Genomic DNA, 20588 nt, shown 5'->3' with positions numbered 1-20588 from the left:
TCATAAGCAATCCAATTCCGCAGAACTCATTACGGACACTGAATCTGTGGATTAAAACACACAGATGTCCCAAACACCGCTGGTCTACAGATTAACTCCAAATGCGGAATATTATCTCAACAAAAGCCTGGATGTGCCAGATTTCTGTTAATCTCACCATTTTGGGGTTGAGACGTCCATGGGAGAGCTCTCCGACAAAGGTGTGCTTACTGGCTGTCTGTTTAAGTAGATTTTTCTTCACTCCATCAACAGCCTGAAGGTAGTCCTCCAGTAACCTACACACACACACACACACACACATGGCACGCTCATATTACATATCATAGCGTTCATATCATATCAAGTCTTCAGTCTTTCCCCGATCTGAATACTTAAAGGAACAGCAGCTTTAGCTCTGACGTTACAAAAGCACCAACACTGGAGACTCCTTCCAAATTTCTAAATAAACACCTCCTGGCAGAAAACTTTATAGACTGGTACCAAAATCCAGAATTGTGACACCCAAAGGCATTTTTGAGACAAAGTCGGCAAACAGTCTTATTTTGTCAATTTGGGTGTGCCGAATTCAAATCTGCAATATGCCGAGCTCTATCTGACCTCTGTTGACCTCTAGAGGTCATTGAACTTTGGGCCTGTAAACGTCTCAGCTGAACCCAGTTTCTCAGCTTTCTAAGGAATAAAATGTACTAAAATGATTAATGAAGTTAGCAAATGGCCTTGTTTGTTAAATGTTTGGGTGCTGAATTCATTTTTCATTTGTAAAACGACATATGACCTCTGATAACCTCAAGGTCATTAAACTTGGCCTATAGGCCTATGCATTTAACGGCATTTTTAAACTGACTTTACTCCCCCAAAAAGAATATGAACAAATACAACATTAAATGCCAGTCCATGTACGTGTGACTTACTTTTCACAATGAGAATGCCTCGGCGATCACCTTACATAACATTGCATTACATTTAGCGGTTATTGTTTATACAAAGCTACTGAAAAAAGGACAGATTCAGCAGCATACAAAATGTGGGGGCATACATACAGGGTATACAGGTTAATATATATATATATATATATATATATATATATATATATATATATATATATGAGAGTTTTTTTCTTTGTTGTTTGATTTTTGTAAAGGCTTTACCCCGTTTAAAACAAAACAAACAACAAACAAAAAAACTCTCATATATGAGTGATTCCACGCTTATGGGTACTGAAATAGGGACATGAACTTATTCACCTAAAACCATTTCTTTTTTTACCATCAGGTCACAAAACATGTAATCTTTAATGAATGATATGTTAAAAGATAACTTTAATTTTCTGAGATGTAATAAAAACATTTATATGCCAAAGTCAAGCCTATGAGTTCCAAAATGATGTCTGTTACATTACTTCTGTTACGATTGTCCATCTCGCGTCTGTTACAAATTAATTACAATCTAGCTATATACCATGTTAATCTTATTGAAAGAATGTCTATGTTTATTCTACTACACATGTTTATTAATTATATTTGCTAAAACATCACCTTCCTATGTTTCAAAAAGTAATTCTACATTGTTAAAACTGAGAATATATATGTCCACAACACTTCTGTTACGTTCTGACTTTGGCATATAAATATGTTTTTATTACATCTCAGAAAATTAAAGTTATCTTTTAACATATCATTCATTAACCCCGCCGACAGTAGTCGGAGGGGTTATTATTTTCACCTGCGTCAGTCTGTGTGTGTGTGTGTATCTGTCTGTCTGTCTGTCTGTCTGTCTGTGTGTCTGCAAGATATCTCAAGAACCAATGGATCGATTTGGACCAAATTTTGTACATGTGTTGCCAATCACCCAGGAAGGAAACCATTAAATTTTGGAGGTCAAAGGTCAAAGGTCAAGGTCATGGCAGAACTTCGAAATTTTCGCCCAATGTATTTTAATAGGGAAAAGGCGGGGTTTGCACTCGTTAGAGTGTCCCTGTCTAGTTAAAGATTACATGTTTTGTGACCCGATGGTAAAAAAAGAAATGGTTTTAGGTGAATTTTTAAAAATAAGTTCATGTCCCCATTTCAGTACCCATAAGCGTGGAATCACTCATATACTAACCCTGATTAACCTGTATACCCTGTATACCCCCACATTTTGTATGCTGCTGAATCTGTCCTTTTTTCAGTAGCTTTGTATAAACAATAACCGCTAAATGTAATGCAATGTTATGTAAGGTGATCGCCTAGGCATTCTCATTGTGAAAAGTAAGTCACACGTACATGGACTGGCATTTAATGTTGTATTTGTTTTTTGTCTGTTCATATTCTTTTTGGGGGAGTAAAGTCAGTTTAAAAATGCCGTTAAATGCATAGGCCTATAGGCCAAGTTTAATGACCTTGAGGTTATCAGAGGTCATATGTCGTTTTACAAATGAAAAATGAATTCAGCACCCAAACATTTAACAAACAAGGCCATTTGCTAACTTCATTAATCATTTTAGTACATTTCATTCCTTAGAAAGCTGAGAAACTGGGTTCAGCTGAGATGTTTACAGGCCCAAAGTTCAATGACCTCTAGAGGTCAACAGAGGTCAGACAGAGCTCGGCATATTGCAGATTTGAATTCGGCACACCCAAATTGACAAAATAAGACTGTTTGCCGACTTTGTCTCAAAAATGCCTTTAACTCCTTAAATAAGCACTTTTTTGAATTTTGGTACCAGTCTATTACCGTGTCCATAAATATTACGCGTTTTTATAATCCTTTTGTGTGAAGCGTCTGTCATAGAAATCCCTGTGCAAGTTATTACAGAAACAACAATAAACAACACTTTCTGATCCATCAGAATTCAGCATTCAGCAGTGCTAATGGGACAAAACTTCATACACTTTGGAAAGACTTTCTCATGTATTGTTAACATTAATGGTTGTAGTTTCAAATTCATGTATGGAGTTCAGAGGGGAACCGTCAGGGCCTTCTAAGGCCCTGTTTACATTATTTTGAATCAGCGGATCATCAGATTAACGTTTTTAAAACGATTCGCGTGCACACAGCAACGCCAATACACGATTCGCGTGCACACAGCAACGCCAATACACGGATACGCTAATCACATGACTAATTAGACGGCACGTCACATGATCCCAGTGCATATCGGGCATGCGCAAGTCACTCACCACTTGCAAGTGGAAGGATGGCAAGCGAACACCTTCTCCAGCAGATAAACACACCTGGCTGTGATGTTCATGTTCTCACTTAGTTTAAGCGCCTGAAGGAGGTTGAAATGTGTAAATAAACCTCAGTGCGGCTCAGCGCTTCCTCCTGCGCTCCAAATCACTCCGCCCTGAACAGCGAGTGCCCTCTGGAGGGTGCGCACTCCGGCCCTGCGCAGCTCACAGAGCGCGCGAGTGAAGCGCACGAGCAGTGATTCGGGACTGAGCCACTGTGTGTGTGATCCCAACGCCAGCGAATCAGGAAGGTGGATGTCACAGTGACGTTGTCCAATGACGACGTCAGCTAGAGCTCAGCACAGCGTATCCGCGTATTCTCAATGTTTACACAGCAGCGGACCAGACACGATCTGGATTGCATACGTGGACCCTGGCGGATTCCCGTTTCCCGGCGTTTCCAGGCGTTTTAATGTAAACGGACAGTGCATCCGCGAAGAAAACGAGACAGATACGGTCTAATGTAAATTTGGCCTAAGCCTTCAGAGAAGGCCGGAACGTATCAGCGTTTCAAATGTTATATTTAATTTCTTTCATTCTTTAATTTTTTTTTCTTTTTTATTGGTAACCAGTGAGTTCACAAAAGCATACATACAGAAAAATAGCATCTTCTGGACCATTACATTTTAAATATTCAGCAATACCAAATGAATACAAGAGATGCCTTCACAAGTAAAACAATAACAATAATAATAATAAAAAAATACACAGAATGAAGACAATAGTAAATCAATATATATATAAAAAAAGGAACAGTGCTCACAAGAATAACCCCAATTCTTGCCTATGACACTGCACAGCTCCATCAAGATTATACTAAGCAAGAGTAAAAATAGAAATGACTTTCTTAAAAGAATAAAAAGGTGCTGTCTCTTGATCATGATCATCTAATGATCTACTGTTCATTGGCCCTTAGTGAAGGTTTATCTGGTACCGTCAACAGAACTATGTACAGTATAGAACTGGGAGGAATGATATTATTTGAAAGTAAAATAGAATAAAATAAAAAACAGAAATGAAAAAAAAGGATTACTTCATACAAAGTCTGATCTTCGGGATCCTATGAAGAAAACCCATCTAGCCCACAAGTTGGTAAATTCGTCTTGATGTAGTCTGAGTGAGTATGTAAGTCTCTCCATTTTATATATTTCATAGACTATATCTATCCAATCATCTGCTGATGGGGCTTGAGGCTTTAGCCATTTACGGGTTATAGCTTTTTTACATGCAGCTAGTAGGACTGACATGAGCTTTTTATCATTAGAATGTAATTCTAGATCTTGTGGGAAACTGCATAGGTACAGATTGTTAAAATTATCATTCTTTAATTTCTTTAATAATTTCATTATAATTATTCTCTTCTAATTTCAATTTGGCCTCGTTTTCTATCAAATTTGCTTCAGAAACGAAAGGGTTACTGTCCTGAAAACATTAAAATAGAGTTATCCGACGAGATTTTTTTTGTTTGTCGTCTCTAGGCAGAGAAGAGTTTCAAGCTGGCTCACTCATTGGTTAGGATTTCACTGCTGGGACAGAAGACTATAGACCCTTCCCACGTGACGTCACGACAAACGCGGCCGCCATTTTGGACATGAACTACCAGTAATCTACCACAGGCAACAACGAGGAACGACGGCGAAGCATCGAAAGATAATATAGCCATCAAAGAAAGTTTTTACTTTCAGCAAGACTTCCATCATGCCATTATATTGTTGTGCACCTGGATGTAGTAACCATCAACACACAAGGCAAGATTTATCATTTTATCGGATACTGACAGATGCTGACCGACGGAGAAGATGGATGGTCTCTAAAATATTGGCAAAATGATGTTTATTGACATAACAATCGTGTGTAACGGGAAGCATTTGCATATCCGAAGTGTTGTGTTTACATCAAAGATAAAATAAACCGATATGACAACGACTGCTGCTGCCAGGTTGGGGACACAAACTAGTAGAAAGGAAGTGTGCCAACAGTGCCAACACACTTCCTTTGTGGTCGATTCTGCTTTAAGGTAAGCTGCATTTAATTATTCGTCTGCTGTGGGTTTGGAATCGGTAGCCTGACCAATTCGTTCATGTTTGTGGTGCCATTTGTTTGTTGACGCGTGTTGAAATGGAAGATTGGTTGTTGACATGATTTCCAGTGATGCTTTGGTGCTGCTGTGGATCAGATGTGTTGAGTAGCCTGACTGTTTTTTTTTTTCTTGCGTGTGGTATCATTGTTGACGCGAGGTTGTTTTTTGAACATGCCAATGCGGACACGATTTCCCCTGATGAGTTATGACTTCAGACGCGATGCGTGTGTGGAGGTGTGGAGTCCACGTGATATGTGCGTAAGAGAGGCTTCTCATGTGTTTGGAGATCCGCGCTCTGAGACAAGCGCAAGCACCCCCCCCAGGGAAAAAAAAGGGACCCCCCGAAAATATCGGCATAGTTCGAACACTGGGTTGGAGAAAGTAATGGCAAATAGCGAGTGCACAAACCATAGAAGGTAAACTGTACACAGCGCCAGGGCAGTGTGATGGTATGTCTACTTTTAGATTGTGTTAGCTTATCAATGAACACACTCCTCACTCGACGAGTTTCACGTCTTTACGACGGATACTTAAATGCGTGTTAGGTATTATTGTTGCAGTCTAAGCAGTCATTGTAGCAGCTAGATGAGCGAGAACCGAAAGGGTCTGTGCCATAAACCGTTATTTCTTCATGTCCAAAATGGCGGTCGCGTTTACGAAGGTCACGCGAGTGAAAAGGGTTTACAGCAGTGTATGTTTAGCATCAGTAGTGTTCACGAATGCTAACAAAAGAGGTCAAGCCAGTGCTATCGAGAGCAAGTAGCACAGGCTAACAGCCAAGAAGCTAAGATTCCCGTCTCCAGACTCTTCCTCCACGCACGCTCGCCGCAGTATTTTTTCACTCAGACCTAAGTATTAATTTCCCTATGCAATTTACTTAGCTACTTTTAAAATCATCAATCACCAACTACACACAACGGCGTGACCTGGCACCCTGCCGCTAATCCCTTGCAAAATCCTCTGCCCTGTTGCTTTTTTTTGGTGTGTCTGGCTAAGTTTTGTCTGAGCTGAAGTCCCAGCTCTAGTAGTAGCGGTTCGCTACTGATGTATTGCATATTCATTGACAAAATTCAACAAATATCCTTAGACTTTCATTTTAATTTCATTTGAGTTTCCTCTGTTCTTTTCTCAATACAGGGATCATCATCCATCAAGGCCCATCCCTTTGCGAACAAAGATGAACACGGTGCCTTGCAGCTCTTCTGTCTTCACAAAACTTTTTGTAGTTGTTGACACATTGTGATGTGCCACTAAGAATCACAGAGTGCCATGCAGTGTGTTTTTTTTTTTGCAAGGACCTCCCAGTCAGTGCAATTAACATGAAATGAATGTAGGTCACGTTTGATGACATCTTTGAAGCGAAGGCGTGGGCGGCCAACAGGGTGAGGAGCATCTGGCAGCTCACTGTAGAGGACATCTTTGAGCAATCGGCTGTCCTCCATATGGATAGTATGACCAATCCATCGCAAGCGGCGAGCACGGATGATTGAATAAAGGTCCATACTTCCAGTCTCCTCCAGGACACGAATGTTTGTTACTCTATCGCACAACAAGTAGCCTAAGATGGATCTGAGGCAGCGGAAATGGAATGCATTAAGGCGGTGTTCTTGCCTTCTATACGTGACCCAAGATTCACAGCTGTAGAGAAGAGTACTCAGCACGCAGGCCACGTAGACTCAAATCTTCAGCTTGGTAAAGAGGTGGGAGTTGTCCCACACACAGGCACGGAGGCATCCAAAGGTAGTGGATGCTTTTCCCAGGCGTGTGTCCAGTTTTGCGTCGAGGGAGTTCATTGTTGTCATAATGGAGCCCAAGTAACAGAATTTCTCTCCGTTAGCGAGGACTGATCCATTAATGGTAATTGATGGTGGTTCAGGGGTTTGTCGGCCAAAGACGGCAGTCTTGCCCAGGCTGATTTTCAGGCCAAATTCAGTGCAGGCAGATGCAAATGCATCACACAATGCTTGTAGCTCTGGCTGGGAGAGAGCCACAAAAGCATCATCATCTGCATAGAGCAGTTCACGAATCATAACTCTTCCGATTTTGGTCTTAGCCTGGAACCGGGACAGATTGAAAAGCTTTCCAGAGCTCCTTGTGTGCAGGGCAATGCCTGAGGCCTCTGGAAAAAGGCATGACGCAGAAGACCAGAGAAGAAAATGCCAAACAGGACCGGAGCGAGTACGCAGCCCTGTTTTACGCCGCAGCGAATCGGAAACCTTTCCGACCGCGAGCCGTCGAACTGGACAGTGGCCTGCGTGTTGTCGTGAAACTGGACGATGATGGACAGTAACATATCAGGACAACCTCGGTTTCCTCTGTTCTTTTCTCAGTACAGGGAAATGTGTAGAAATTTCTATGTGTGGTACATCACACACTCACGCCCGGATCACCGCACAGGCTTCATATGGCTTCAGCCTAGGGGCCCCCATGCCCCCCGCGTCGCAGGGGGGCCCCCAATTGGTCAAAAGAAAAAAAAACCTTCATATTCATTGGCTCAAAATGAATATTTAAATAAACGGACGCTGATTGGGTGAGGCAAATCCGCCTTCCATATATAAACGTTAGACGTCACGCACGACGTCGCTCCACAGTTGAACAGTGAACATGTGTGACAGAAAATAAAAGAGCGGTGCTCAAAAGCGCAAGGCGCAATGGCAAAAAGCCCAACGTGACAAAGCTCTATTGAGCAATATACCAAAACTAACGGTTTTTTAAACCTCATGAAACCCAACTGGCAAGTGCAAGTCTAGTACAAGAAAAGCTAGGAGGACAAACTTTTAAGAACGATACTGGTTGTTGATCATTAGTTTGTTTACTTTGTCTTTATTGCCTTTCATTATAGCCTCTTCATCGTGTACTTGAGAGGTTCAGTTGCCTAAAAGGCCTACAGGCACATTCAATTGACAGTTGCATAAGTTGTGATAAGCTGTTGTCAATCTAAACCTTCTAGTTTTTCGTGTTCTGTTTTTGCTGGCCCAGCTGTACAAAGTTTAATAATGAAAAAACAACAACAACAACAAAAAAAACCTTTAAAATGTAGAAACAGAGACGCCTACCCCAAATTTTGAATTTCAGTATTCTTGAAAACATTTTTCAGTATTTTGGAATGACTTTCAGTAACATTAATTTATGCGCATTTCTATTATAAAGAGGTGTATATACCAATATGTTTAACATTTAAATTATTAAAAAGAACTGTTTTGTGTGAATTGAATAAACAAAACGCGAGCAGCCATCTCAACTGAATTTCCACTCAACAAATTTCTAGAGCATACAATATATCACATTTTTATAAATACAATAGTGTTCCCTGTTTGCAGACATTACGGTTGACTACCAATCATTGGTATTGAATGTAACTCCTCAAAAGTATTATATTATATTGCATGGCAAAATGTTCTACCTGTTAACGGATTCTAATAAAATTAAAAAAAAAAAAAATTCTTATTTCATGCCAAAGAGAGTCCGACATTGTTATCTTAATGTCCCAATATATAAATACTTCAGCATAATGCTTCAGAAGAGACATTGAATAAAATGACATTTATACTTGTATTTAAAACAGTGGAATGATCCATTTTTTTGCCACAATCCCAACAGCACTAATCATAAAATTCTGTTTTTGATCATACTACATGTACATTTGCACTTGCAACACTGAAAAGTCTTTGAATTAAAGAAGTACAGCCAGTGTTTGATATTTCAGTGAATAAAAATCAGACATGTAAAAAGAAACTGAATAAGTTTAACTCACATTTCATGGCACTAATTGGCAAGTTCAACTCCAAGCACAGGTCAACCATCACCGCTTCAGCACGCGTCACGTTCCGTGTCTTTTCATCCACAGATTTCGTAAAAAACTGCTGGATACCCCCAGATTTACTTTCCGCCTGACTCGCCATTTCAGCATACTCCACATGTTTTTTGGAGTTGACATGCCGCGTGCAGTCATCGCGACCACCACGAGTGATGTTAATGTCAGTTCTACACAGTTTGCAGTGCGCGTATCCATTGCCCTTTTGACTGGGTGTAATGCACGGCCATTCTACCGTATCGAAAATAGCGCGAACAAATGTGCAGAATCTGCGCATGTCACACACAGCATGTGCGGTTGTCGTAAAAATAAATAGCCGTAAATCGCGCATGGATTGAAAAAGTCGCTTGGACATTTAAAAACAACTCACTGGAATTTTTTAAGACTTTATAATAATTCCGTACAGAATAACACTGTTTGCCGTAACATCGTATTTACGTAACTTTTCCGTACAAAATACGGCCAATCCGTACTAGTAGGCATCTCTGTAGAAAATAGACAGTTCTTTACAGGTAGATGGGATAAGATGGTGGTGGCCGGGGGGGGGGGGGCTACAGCAACTTGTAGCCTAGGGGCCCCTGGCCATGTTAATCCGGCCCTGCACACACTGTACTACAGATGTTGCGAATACAATGAAACACGGCGGAGTATTACTTTAATTGCAAAGCATGAGGTTTTCTTTTCTTTATTTTTTAGCGCCACCACCAAGAAACTTTACTGGAATATTTTAAAGCAAGGATTTTTAAAAAAGTGTGCAGCGCTGAGATGGAGCAGCTTTCAGCAGCAACTCGGTGTAATATATGCACTGGCAGGAGGCCAATCATGATCAGGTGGAGAGGAGTGAGGTGAGAGGCACGCAAATGGCCACGCATCAGAGTCTGCATTAGAGCCAGCCAGCCAGCCATACAGACAGACAGACAGACACCATTCCATAGAGCACAGCAGGGGTCGGATGAGAGGGGGAAAGGGAATAGAGGGGAAAAAAATGGACTGTTTCAGAATATTCATTTGAGTCTAAGAAGCAAGGACATGTTGACTCAGCACTTCCCCAGTCACACCATTACACCCTCTGCCTCTCTTAAATGTGATGGTTATAAAGATTAAATTGTGGGTAGTAAAATCGAAAGTTCCTTTTTGAACTATATAATAATAGTCCATAGCTGAATGCATGGCTTTCCTTCTGATTTATTACTAACGGGTTCATATATGAGAAAAATATTCAAGTTCAACCAAAAAAAAAAAAAAGTCTCATTATTATAAATTAAGTCCTTTTTACATTTACAGCATTTTGCTGTCTCTCTTATCCAGATCAAATTTGGACCGAAGGACATCTTTCAGCAGATTGCAGTGATTAAATTTCCACGACACCCCTAAAAACAAAACACAGCACAACTCACGTGATGTCCTTTTTCCCTCCCTGTAGCCACTGTTTGAGCAGATATTCATAGTAGCTGTCTGCTCGGGCTCCCAGAGTAAACACTCCACGATGTGTGAACTTGCCGCTGTTTGTATTGATAAACATGGGCACCAGACCATCGCGCTTCCCGTCCAACCTGTGCACCAGGTTCATCACCTCATCCACTGCTTTCTAACCACAAACACACAACACCAACAATCACATTGTTTTTAGTTATCAAGATCTTACGGATTGTGCATTAGTTGCAAATCATTCAAGGACAAAAATAGTTAAGAATCAATGAATCAAATAAGATTATACTACTCCTGTAAGAAAGACGTTGACATTTCCCATACGGTTTTATCATTTTATTCATTCATTCATTCATTCAATCTAATGCCAAAGCCACACTTTAAACAGCATAAACACAAATCCAGATATTTATCATGTGAGGAATAAAAACAGAATGGGGTGTGCTGTCAGACCAAATGAATCAAAACCTTCTGCTCGGCCAGAATTGATGTCAGTACCTGATACTGTGGGTCCTGAGTGAGCCTGCTGAGTTCACGAAACTCCAGTTGAATGCTGGTGACCTCGGCCACAGTGCTGTCGGTGGTCCAGCGTGGTGAGTGAGCAGTGCCTTTACCGATATTCACATCGGAAAAAGGGATCTTGGACGGCGTCTTGAAAGCAGGCATTAATCTCGAACCAATATCTTTCTAAGGGAAGAGAAAGATGAAGCGGAGTAAGCACGCAGACACTCCAAAAAAGTACTCATGTTAAATTACCCTAAAAGACCTGAAAAGCTCTTTTTCTGATATGAATGCTGACTAGCTTTAGAAAAGCGGGGGAAGAAGGAGCTACTCACTGCCTTGTTCAGGAACAGAATGTCTCCTGTAAGGTGATAAGTGCTCAGGAGGCCTCCTAGAATGCGGATGGTGGTCTCAAACAGATTCACGTCAACGTTCTTGGAGAATGATAACTCTGTTTCGACCCATCTCCGAGCTTCCTCAAACTCTGAAAGAGAGAAAACATGGACAATAAGATAGAATTATTAAGCAAGAAAGACATTACCAACTGTCTCAAAGTGCCTGCCATAGTCTTACCTTCTTTCAAGCCGAGAATCCACATGGTGTCAAGTGCATCTATGAGGGTGAGACCCAAACCAAACCACTCCCTGTGCGTCTTCGAAACAGGCTTTAGCTCATCATGACCCCAAGCAAACGCTTTATAGCCTTTCCATGCATGCCTGAATGCTTCTCTGACAGCCTCTGCCCGATCCACCGGGTTCACTGGGACTAAAGAAGTCATTTTTTTGAAAATCAATCAACATACAATGGTGTACTATAATGGTATTACCTATAACATGACCACATGTACATGTATATTTATAATATCCATATTCACTGGATATGAACAATCGCGCGCTCTGACTGGCTACTCGACTACTAGGATATCAGCTCATACACCGCGAGTAGAGAAAAACAAAATGGCGGAGCGTTTTGCTGAACCGATCGAGGACGAAATAAAAACTCTACTTGAAAACAAGGCTTCAAAAAATAAAATAAAAAAAAAAGCAACAAAATATGGAATAAAAGTATTTGACGGTAAGAACACACACACATATATATGTATGTCCCGGGGCTCCCTCATGCCTGTGTTACCTTCTGGCTCTCTCCTTTTAGTTATGCTGTCATAGTTAGTTGCCGGAGTCCCTGCTTGTACTCGGTGCAATATGTCCTACTTATTCAGGTGACATTGGGCATACCTAACAACCTGTGTTTTCTTTCCCTCCCCCCCACCCCAAATCTGTCCCTCTGAGTTACATGGAGTCAACAGGAAATCTTTTGGTGGAGAGGGTGGAGACCTCGACTGGCTATCGTAGCCTGCAGGGAATCGGCCGTCAGACATTCTGTCGCATGTCCCAGACCCGGTGAAATGTAACTGAATTGTCTTGGCCAGCCCTAAGGGTCCGATCTGCATCTCATCATTGCTGAGGAGTGTGCTCCCATCACCCAATCAAGCATCCAGCCAGAGCAGGTCATGATATTTTTTACCATATTAACATGCCATTGTTGTGTGTTATGCCTGATATAAAGACTCTCGTCTCTGCGAGCCTACCACACAGATTTAATACTTGTCATTTTTAGGGCATACCTAACAACCTGTGTTTTCTTTCCCCCCCCCTGTCCCTCTGAGTTACATGTTGGTCCTGGGGTTGAGATGCTGGCCTCTTCTGCCCCTCGGACCTGCTTGATCCATCCTGGTGCCCTGTGTCTGGTCGGAGTTTTATCGCACCGCTCCTGTGAAGGACGGCCCCATGAGGACAGTTGAGGGTTATACCTGTTAAAACTGTTAATATTATAGTCAGGCTGTCTGTTGTTGCCCAAATGAGGATGGGTTCCCTTTTGAGTCTGGTTCCTCTCAAGGTTTCTTCCTCATGTCGTCTGAGGGAGTTTTTCCTTGCCACCGTCGCCACAGGCGTGCTCATTGGGGATAGATTAGGGATAAAATTAGCTCATGTTTTAAGTCGTTCAAATTCTGTAAAGCTGCTTTGCGACAATGTTTATTGTTAAAAGCGCTGTACAAATAAACTTGATTTGATTTGATATCTTTTTGTTAATTTTTCAAGAATTATTATTAGAGCATTTTTCATAAATTGCTACTGTCATTTTGATGGTTTGTTTACATTCATCTTTAAGCATGAAAATTTGTTGATTTTTTTTTAATAGACTGGTTCAAAAGCTCAAAAAATTTTGAAAATTACATCACTGAAATGTCCAAGGAAGAATTAAATAAACGTCGAAAGCTATTCTATACCTCGGCACGACGGCAAGACGGCACTTTCTACAAAAAAACAACACTAAAGTCAATTCGTGCAGCCATTGATAGAGTTTTAAGAAGTCCAACTAAGCGGAAATGATTTTGTCGGACGTTTTGTACAAAGTTTTTATTTATCGAATTTGCAAAAAATAAAAACGCTCCGTTTCTCAAAATCCAGTGAATATGGATAGAATAAAACAGTTATTCCACTTAATCTCGTCATACATGGCTTATAGCTAACTCAGTGCTACGCGCCTCATCAGCTATCAGCTCGTGTTCGACTCGATTTCATGGAATAACTGTTTAAAAAAAATTATATATAATTTTTCATCTCATCTAACGATTTCCTGAAGTGCAAGGCAATCAATCAATAAATAAAGACCAAAAAACAAAATTATAACAATAAAATTCAGGGTTTAAGAGTTAAAATAACTGGCTTCCGCAATTAGGCGAAGATAACTCTGGAAGGTGATGACAAAGCAATCGAACTTGGGGTGTGTATAAAAACAAGTGCGCTTCTTAGGCTACATCCACATGACAACGGCAACGTGATTTTTTTTTTTTAGCGGGTAAAAAAAAAAAAAAATATCGCGTCCACATGGGCAACGGATCAGTAAACTATCAGGTACATATGGCAATGCAACGCTTGCTGAAAACGATGCAATACACATGCCACACCTCTACGTGCGCTGTAAGACGGTCCCATCGGAGACACCAGAACAATAGAAGAAGTAGGACGCATGCGCATAAACCCCTTCTTCGACCTGGCGTGATGACTTGTTCTAGTCATGTGGTTGTGATGTCATCGTAAACAAATCCGTTCTACTCATCCAGACGACTTCGCAACGGCGCCGTTGCCAGATTTTTCCACTCTGGAAACCGTTCTCAAAAAATATCGTTTTGGGTGGACGCCAGGCCGAAACGATAAACAATTTTATCGGATTCACCTGAATCCGTTGCCGTGTGGACAGGGCCTTAGACTAAATAAAATCAATCTGACACCAAATAGACATAACAAATAAATGGGTCAATGAGTCAATAAGAAAGAGTGGAATGGAGAAAGAGTATGTTAGTCCCAATATACAGTACAAGAATAAGGGAGATGTACAGAGCTGCAGTAATTACAGAGGAATAAAATTGATGAGCCACACCATGAAGCTATGGGAAAGGGTATTGGAGGCGAGATTGAGAAGAGAGGTAGCAATCTGTGAACAGCAGTACGGGTTTATGCCAAAGAAGAGCACGTCGGACGCAATTTTTGCTTTAAGAATGTTAATGGAGAAGTACAGAGCAGGCCAGAAAAAGCTACATACTCTTAATTTCCCTGAGGGAACCCGCCCAAAGGGATCAATAAAGTTTTATCTAATCTAATCTAATCTATTGTGTGTTTGTAGACCTGGAGAAGGCACACGATAGAGTGCCAAGAGATGAGTTATGGTATTGTATGAGAAAGAGTGGAGTGAATGAGAAGTATATTAGAGTGGTGCATGACATGTATGAGAACAGTGAAACAGCAGTGAGGTGTGCGGTTGGAACAACTGAATGGTTCAAGGTGAAGGTGGGACTCCATCAAGGATCTGCTTTGAGTCCTTTTTTGTTTGCCATAGCGATGGATAACTTGATGGACGAAGTGAGGCAAGAGTCACCATGGAACATGATGTTTGCGGATGATATTGTGACATGTGGCCAAAGTAGAAAGGAGGTTGAGTTGGGTTTGGAGAGATGGAGGTATGCATTGGAACGAAGAGGAAGGAATGAAGGTGAGCAGGAGCAAAACAGAATACATGTGCATCAATGAGAATGGGGATGAGAGTGTAGTGAAGATGCAAGGTAAAGAAAGTTGGTGAATTCAAGTACCTGGGGTCAACTGTGCAGGAAAATGTGGGCTGCGTTAGTGAGGTGAGAAAGAGAGTGCAGGCAGGGTGGAGCAGTTGGAGAAGGATTTCGGGAGTCATTTGTGATCGGAAAGTCCCAGCGAAAGTGAAAGGTAAGATGTACAAGACAGTAGTGAGACCAGCTGTGATGTATGGATTGGAGACCGTACCCTTAACGAAGAGACAGGAAGCAAAGTTGGAGGTGGCGGAGTTGAGGATGTTAAGGTTTGCGATGGGAGGTTGGACAGGATAAGGAACGAGCACATCAGAGGAACAGCACATGTGGAGAGCTTGGGAATTAAGCTAAGAGAGATGAGACTGAGATGGTATGGGCCCATCCTGAGAAGAGATGCAGAGCATGTGGGAAGGAGAATGTTGAGGATGGAGCTGCCAGGCAAACGAAAACAAGGAAGGCCAAAGAGGAGATACATGGATGTGGTGAGAGAGGACATGAAAGTGGCAGGTGTGGTAGAGAAGGATGCTGAAGACAGGGAGCAATGGAGACGAAAGATACGCTGTGGCGACCCCTGATCGGGAGCAGCCAAAAGAAGAAGTCGTCAATAAAAATCAACATCTAAGGACACTTTCACACCTATTAGACCATTTGCTGATTCCAAATTGATCATTTTGGTTTACCATTTTTATCCCCTAATTTGGTCACCTGACACGTGCTTCCTCTGATACCCCTTTTCCACCAAATGAGTTCCAGGGCTGGTTCGGGGCCAGTGCTGGTGCTGGTTCACAATTCGTTCAACTTGCGAGCCAGCTGAGAACCAGTTTGCTTTTCCATAGCTCACGGTGCTAAGGGAAGCCACGTCATTACGTCGCTGTATACGTCAGTTACGTCGCTACGTTTGCATAAACCTTGGCGCGAATATCGAAGCAAAAACAACACGGAAGAAGCAGCAGCAGCATCATCAACAACAACAATAATAATAATAATGGATGACTTCACGTTTGTACAGCTGCTGCTTCTCGTCGCTTAAAAATGGCAATCTTTCGCGGTCTTATTATTGTTGTTGGTCTTAACAACTCCGCCCCCCTGCTGACGTAAGCGGTTCTTTCCTCTGGCCCAGCAGAGAGTTGGTGCTAGCCTGGAACCGGTTTTTCTGGCCCCAGAGCCAGTTCTTTGTCAGTGGAAACAGAAAACCCGGTTCCAAACTAAGCACTGGCCCCGAACCAGCCCTGGAACTGCTTTGGTGGAAAAGGGGCATGAGACACGTGATGCCAGCTACTACATCTTTTCAAACTGCTGCTCATGTTGTGTCACAGGGTAATGTAACACACTCAGGAAAGAACAGCTACCTGCCCAATCTGCATACATGAGCTCACATCCACCCAAGACTGACTAGTGGTTGTAGCAGCGTTGGGTTTGGAACGCCTTTTTAATGAAGATCTGAGCTGCAAGATCCAAACTGAGCCGAAGGAGCTGTATTACTGCAGAAATACTACATGCTTGATTATACTACATGAAATTAATTAATTTAGTGTTACAATACAAACAAGACAGTGCAACTGATGTTAACAGTTCAGCTTTCTCATTACAATATTATTAGTTGATATTAATAACAATCTGAGTCATTGGTGGTTCATTCATTCTGCTCACTACAGATATAGGCCTATATATTTTTTGTGCATAGTTAATTTCCATTGTATGTTGTACTGAAATTAAGTCATTTAGTCAGCTCTCACAAGAAATTAAAAAGTTGGACCAGGGTCTTAAATCTTATTCAGTTAAAATTAGGCTAAATAAAAAGCCTCAACTTGAAACAGTCTAGTCTGGATTTCTTTTTCTGTCAACGCTTCAAGGGGTAGATCTTGCTTGCCATCTAGGCAGAGGTTAGGGATCTCGGGCATAAAAAGGCTGGTGACCACTGCTTTAGATATTTGAACAGATGAAAGAAAAGAGAAAATAAAAGATGTACTTTTAAGAATTGTTTTAAACTAGACACTTGTATAATTATCTAATCATTTATTTAACACTGGTTCCGTGTTCTCTATGCTCAGGTGACTTCTACACAGACATGGCAAAGGTTATGTTTACTTTAATGGCCCTCAGGCAAGATGTTTTTTTCTTTTTGGTTTCATTAATTGTGTCCAGTCTGAAACCAACCTAACTAGCAAACGAACCGAAGGCATCAAGTTGACTCTTATTTGGGCTCAACAAACTGACAAAAGTGCTCTTTTTAATAAGTCACTGATGTTTTTCTTTTATGGTGGCATTTTTAGTTTTCTTGAGTGTAATTTTCTTTATACTCCATGTAAAAAAAACCATATGATTAAGTAGCAGTTTTATTTTGACGACAGAGTTCTACATGAAATCAGGGGAGACCGGGGATGGCTGGAACAAAGGGATTAGTTCCAACAGCATCACTTTCACCAATAAGTGATAACATAAGAGTCATGTGATCAATTTCATGTACAACCATTCCCTTCTTGACCTTGCATGTGAATTTGCATGGCTGTGTGAAGAAGTGTACAGATTTTACAGCCAAAAGACTAACTTTCAAGTAAGAAAGTAATTTTTTGGACCAAGTCTATATTTTGATTCGTACTGATACTGTAGGAGTTTGAATTAAGTAACTTGTATTAGATTACATGACATTACATGGCATTTAGCAGACGCTCTTTATCCAGAGCGACGTCCAACGAGTGCAAAAGTCAGGTACACAGCTTTGTACCAAAATTGGTACAAATTGGTACAGAATTGTAGCCTAGTAAACTAGACCCACCCGCCTAGCGGCCAAAAATATTTTTGCCTAGCGAGTGGGTCTAGCCTCACACCATATAAACAAAACACCCCGGGCATCAAATCGTGCCTGCCAATCACAATGCAAGGTTTTTGTTTGGATTCTTTGGGCGGGCTTTTGCAGGAGTAATGACAAAGCTATGCGATGCTGGAGAAAGCACAACAGGAAAGATGGCTACGGGCTAGTGAACAGCGCGCGTTTGACTCCGCTTTGGAATCAGTTTTAGAAGAATTAGACTTGGAGTTTTCGTTGAAACATGAGCAGGAAGAGGCTCTCCGCTCATTCCTTTTCAAGAAGGACGTTTTCGCTGTTTTGCCGACCGGCGATGGCAAAAGTCTGATCTACCAGCTGGCTCCGCTCGTAGCCAAAAGGATGGGCTAGTTTGTGCAGTACGAAGAATTAATAAACAGCTTTGAAACATTACTTTTTGATTGTTTCTTATTTTCCCGTTATTTTAAATTTAAGGGAAATTATTTCACCAAACACCACTAAATAAAAACTCTCAAAAACAGTTTAAGCAAACCCTTGAAAAACACTTGAAAAAAAAAAATGAGTGTATGTGGTACAGGCTCCAAACTTGTGGTCATTATCTCCAAACTTCTTAATATCTAGAACCTGTTTATTAATTAATGCGCATTTTGAAAAATTATTTATTTCAAGGCCTCCCCCACTGCTTTCTGTCGCTCTGACTATGTCACAGTCACTGTTGTGCTGATTGGTCAGAGCGTTGACCTATACGCACAGAGACAGTTTGAAAGACAGCGGTTTGTTCCTCCCACCCCCTTCGGAAATGTCTACGAGCGAGGCCAGACTAAATATTCACATTTAGTCTGGCTTGCCAGGCTACCAGAATTGCTTTATGGTGTGGTCTCAATTTTTTTCATTCTTCAATTTTTTATATTTTTATATCAATTATAAAAAATAATTTTATATTTTTTATATAAATTATAAAAAGACACAATCTGTCTTTTCATTTTTATGCTGATGATTTGCAGATATATTTGCCCATGAGACCCAATGAAAATACGGCGCTTAACGACAGCAAAACAGAATGTATTTTATCTGGCACGTCACCCACGTCAAATGTTTTTACAACAAATTTTGGTACTCTGGCCCCCTTTTTAAAACCATTTGTACAAAATCTTGGGGTAACGTTTGACAGTGGGCTTAAATTTGATAAACAGATTAGTTCTGTTGTTAGAACGAGCGTTTTTCAACTTCGTCTCTTGGCCAAAGCGAAGCCGTTTCTCAGTCGGCAGGATCTCGAGAAGGCAATTCATGCATTTATCAGTTCGAGACTGGACTATTGTAATGCCCTGTATGTTGGCCTCGGCCAGTCTTCAATTTCACGTCTTCAACTTGTACAGAACGCTGCGGCCCGATTTTTAACAAGCATGTCTAGACGTGAACACATTACTCCTGTGTTGTCGTCACTCCATTGGCTTCCAGTCCATTTTAGAATTGATTTTAAACTTCTGTCGTTTGTTTTTAATGCCATTAATGGCCTGGCTCCCTCTTACTTGTCTGAGATTTTAACTATTCGTGATCATGGTAGGGCCCTGCGTTCTTCGGGTCAGCTTCTGTTAGAAGTTCCAAGGTTGAGATATAAACAGTGGGGTGATCGTTCTTTTGCTGTCGCTGCTCCCAGACTGTGGAACAATCTGCCCCCTGACATTCACACCACTATTGATCCCGGCCTTTTTAAATCAAAGTTGAAGACCTACTTTTTTAGATTGGCATAAAATCCTGACTAAGCGAGTCTTGTTTTTGAGGGATGCTTTGTTTCGTCTGTTTTTTTTCATGTACTTCTGAAAGGCTTTTGGTAATCTGCAGCACGGTGGCACCTTCCGCAGTCAAAACCTGTGTTTTTGTGTTCTGTTTTATGGCTTTGATGTAAAGCACTTTGGGTACCTTTTGGTTATTGTAAAGGGCTATATAAATAAAATTTGATTGATTGATTGATGGGTGGCACGGTGGTGTAGTGGTTAGCGCTGTCGCCTCACAGCAAGAAGGTCCTGGGTTCGAGCCCCGGGGCCGGCGAGGGCCTTTCTGTGTGGAGTTTGCATGTTCTCCCCGTGTCCGCGTGGGTTTCCTCCGGGTGCTCCGGTTTCCCCCACAGTCCAAAAACATGCAGGTTAGGTTAACTGGTGACTCTAAATTGACCGTAGGTGTGAATGTGAGCGTGAATGGTTGTCTGTGTCTATGTGTCAGCCCTGTGATGACCTGGCGACTTGTCCAGGGTGTACCCCGCCTTTCGCCCGTAGTCAGCTGGGATAGGCTCCAGCTTGCCTGCGACCCTGTAGAACAGGATAAAGCGGCTAGAGATAATGAGATGAGATGAGATGATTGATTGATTGATTGAATTTCACTGTTACAATTTACCCCAGGTTGTGTTACAACATACCCTGGCATTCCCTGAATTTGACATCAAATAATGAATTCCATGATCTAGCTAGTGAAGGTGAAAACATTGCTTTTTGTAATAGACAAATAAGGGTACTTTGTGTCCAAATTTGAGCGCTCTATCACAATTCTGCAAGTTATAGGCGCCAAAACAAGACGTGTTACATCCATCCCCAGTCTCCCCTACCATATAAAGAAAAGGACTGTTTTCTACAGATTTAATGCTATAAAACAAT

At 41.3% G+C, this 20588-nt stretch overlaps 1 protein-coding gene across 1 annotated transcript in view; it reads right to left on the bottom strand.

Moving 5' to 3' along the window:
- man1b1a (mannosidase, alpha, class 1B, member 1a) overlaps window positions 1-20588 on the bottom strand; it is an 80013-nt gene that overhangs the window by 23683 nt on the left and 35742 nt on the right. The window contains exons 7-11 of the mRNA XM_060935542.1: window positions 11609-11800; window positions 11371-11519; window positions 11033-11221; window positions 10504-10694; window positions 158-275 (exon numbers count right to left, since the gene is read on the bottom strand). Of these exons, the coding sequence (XP_060791525.1) occupies window positions 158-275; window positions 10504-10694; window positions 11033-11221; window positions 11371-11519; window positions 11609-11800 (839 nt within the window). The remainder of the gene's footprint in view (window positions 1-157; window positions 276-10503; window positions 10695-11032; window positions 11222-11370; window positions 11520-11608; window positions 11801-20588) is intronic.

This window comes from Neoarius graeffei, chromosome 12 (assembly GCF_027579695.1).
Source record: "Neoarius graeffei isolate fNeoGra1 chromosome 12, fNeoGra1.pri, whole genome shotgun sequence".
Classification (NCBI taxonomy): domain Eukaryota; kingdom Metazoa; phylum Chordata; class Actinopteri; order Siluriformes; family Ariidae; genus Neoarius; species Neoarius graeffei.
This window is presented reverse-complemented; position numbering and strand designations above follow the sequence as displayed.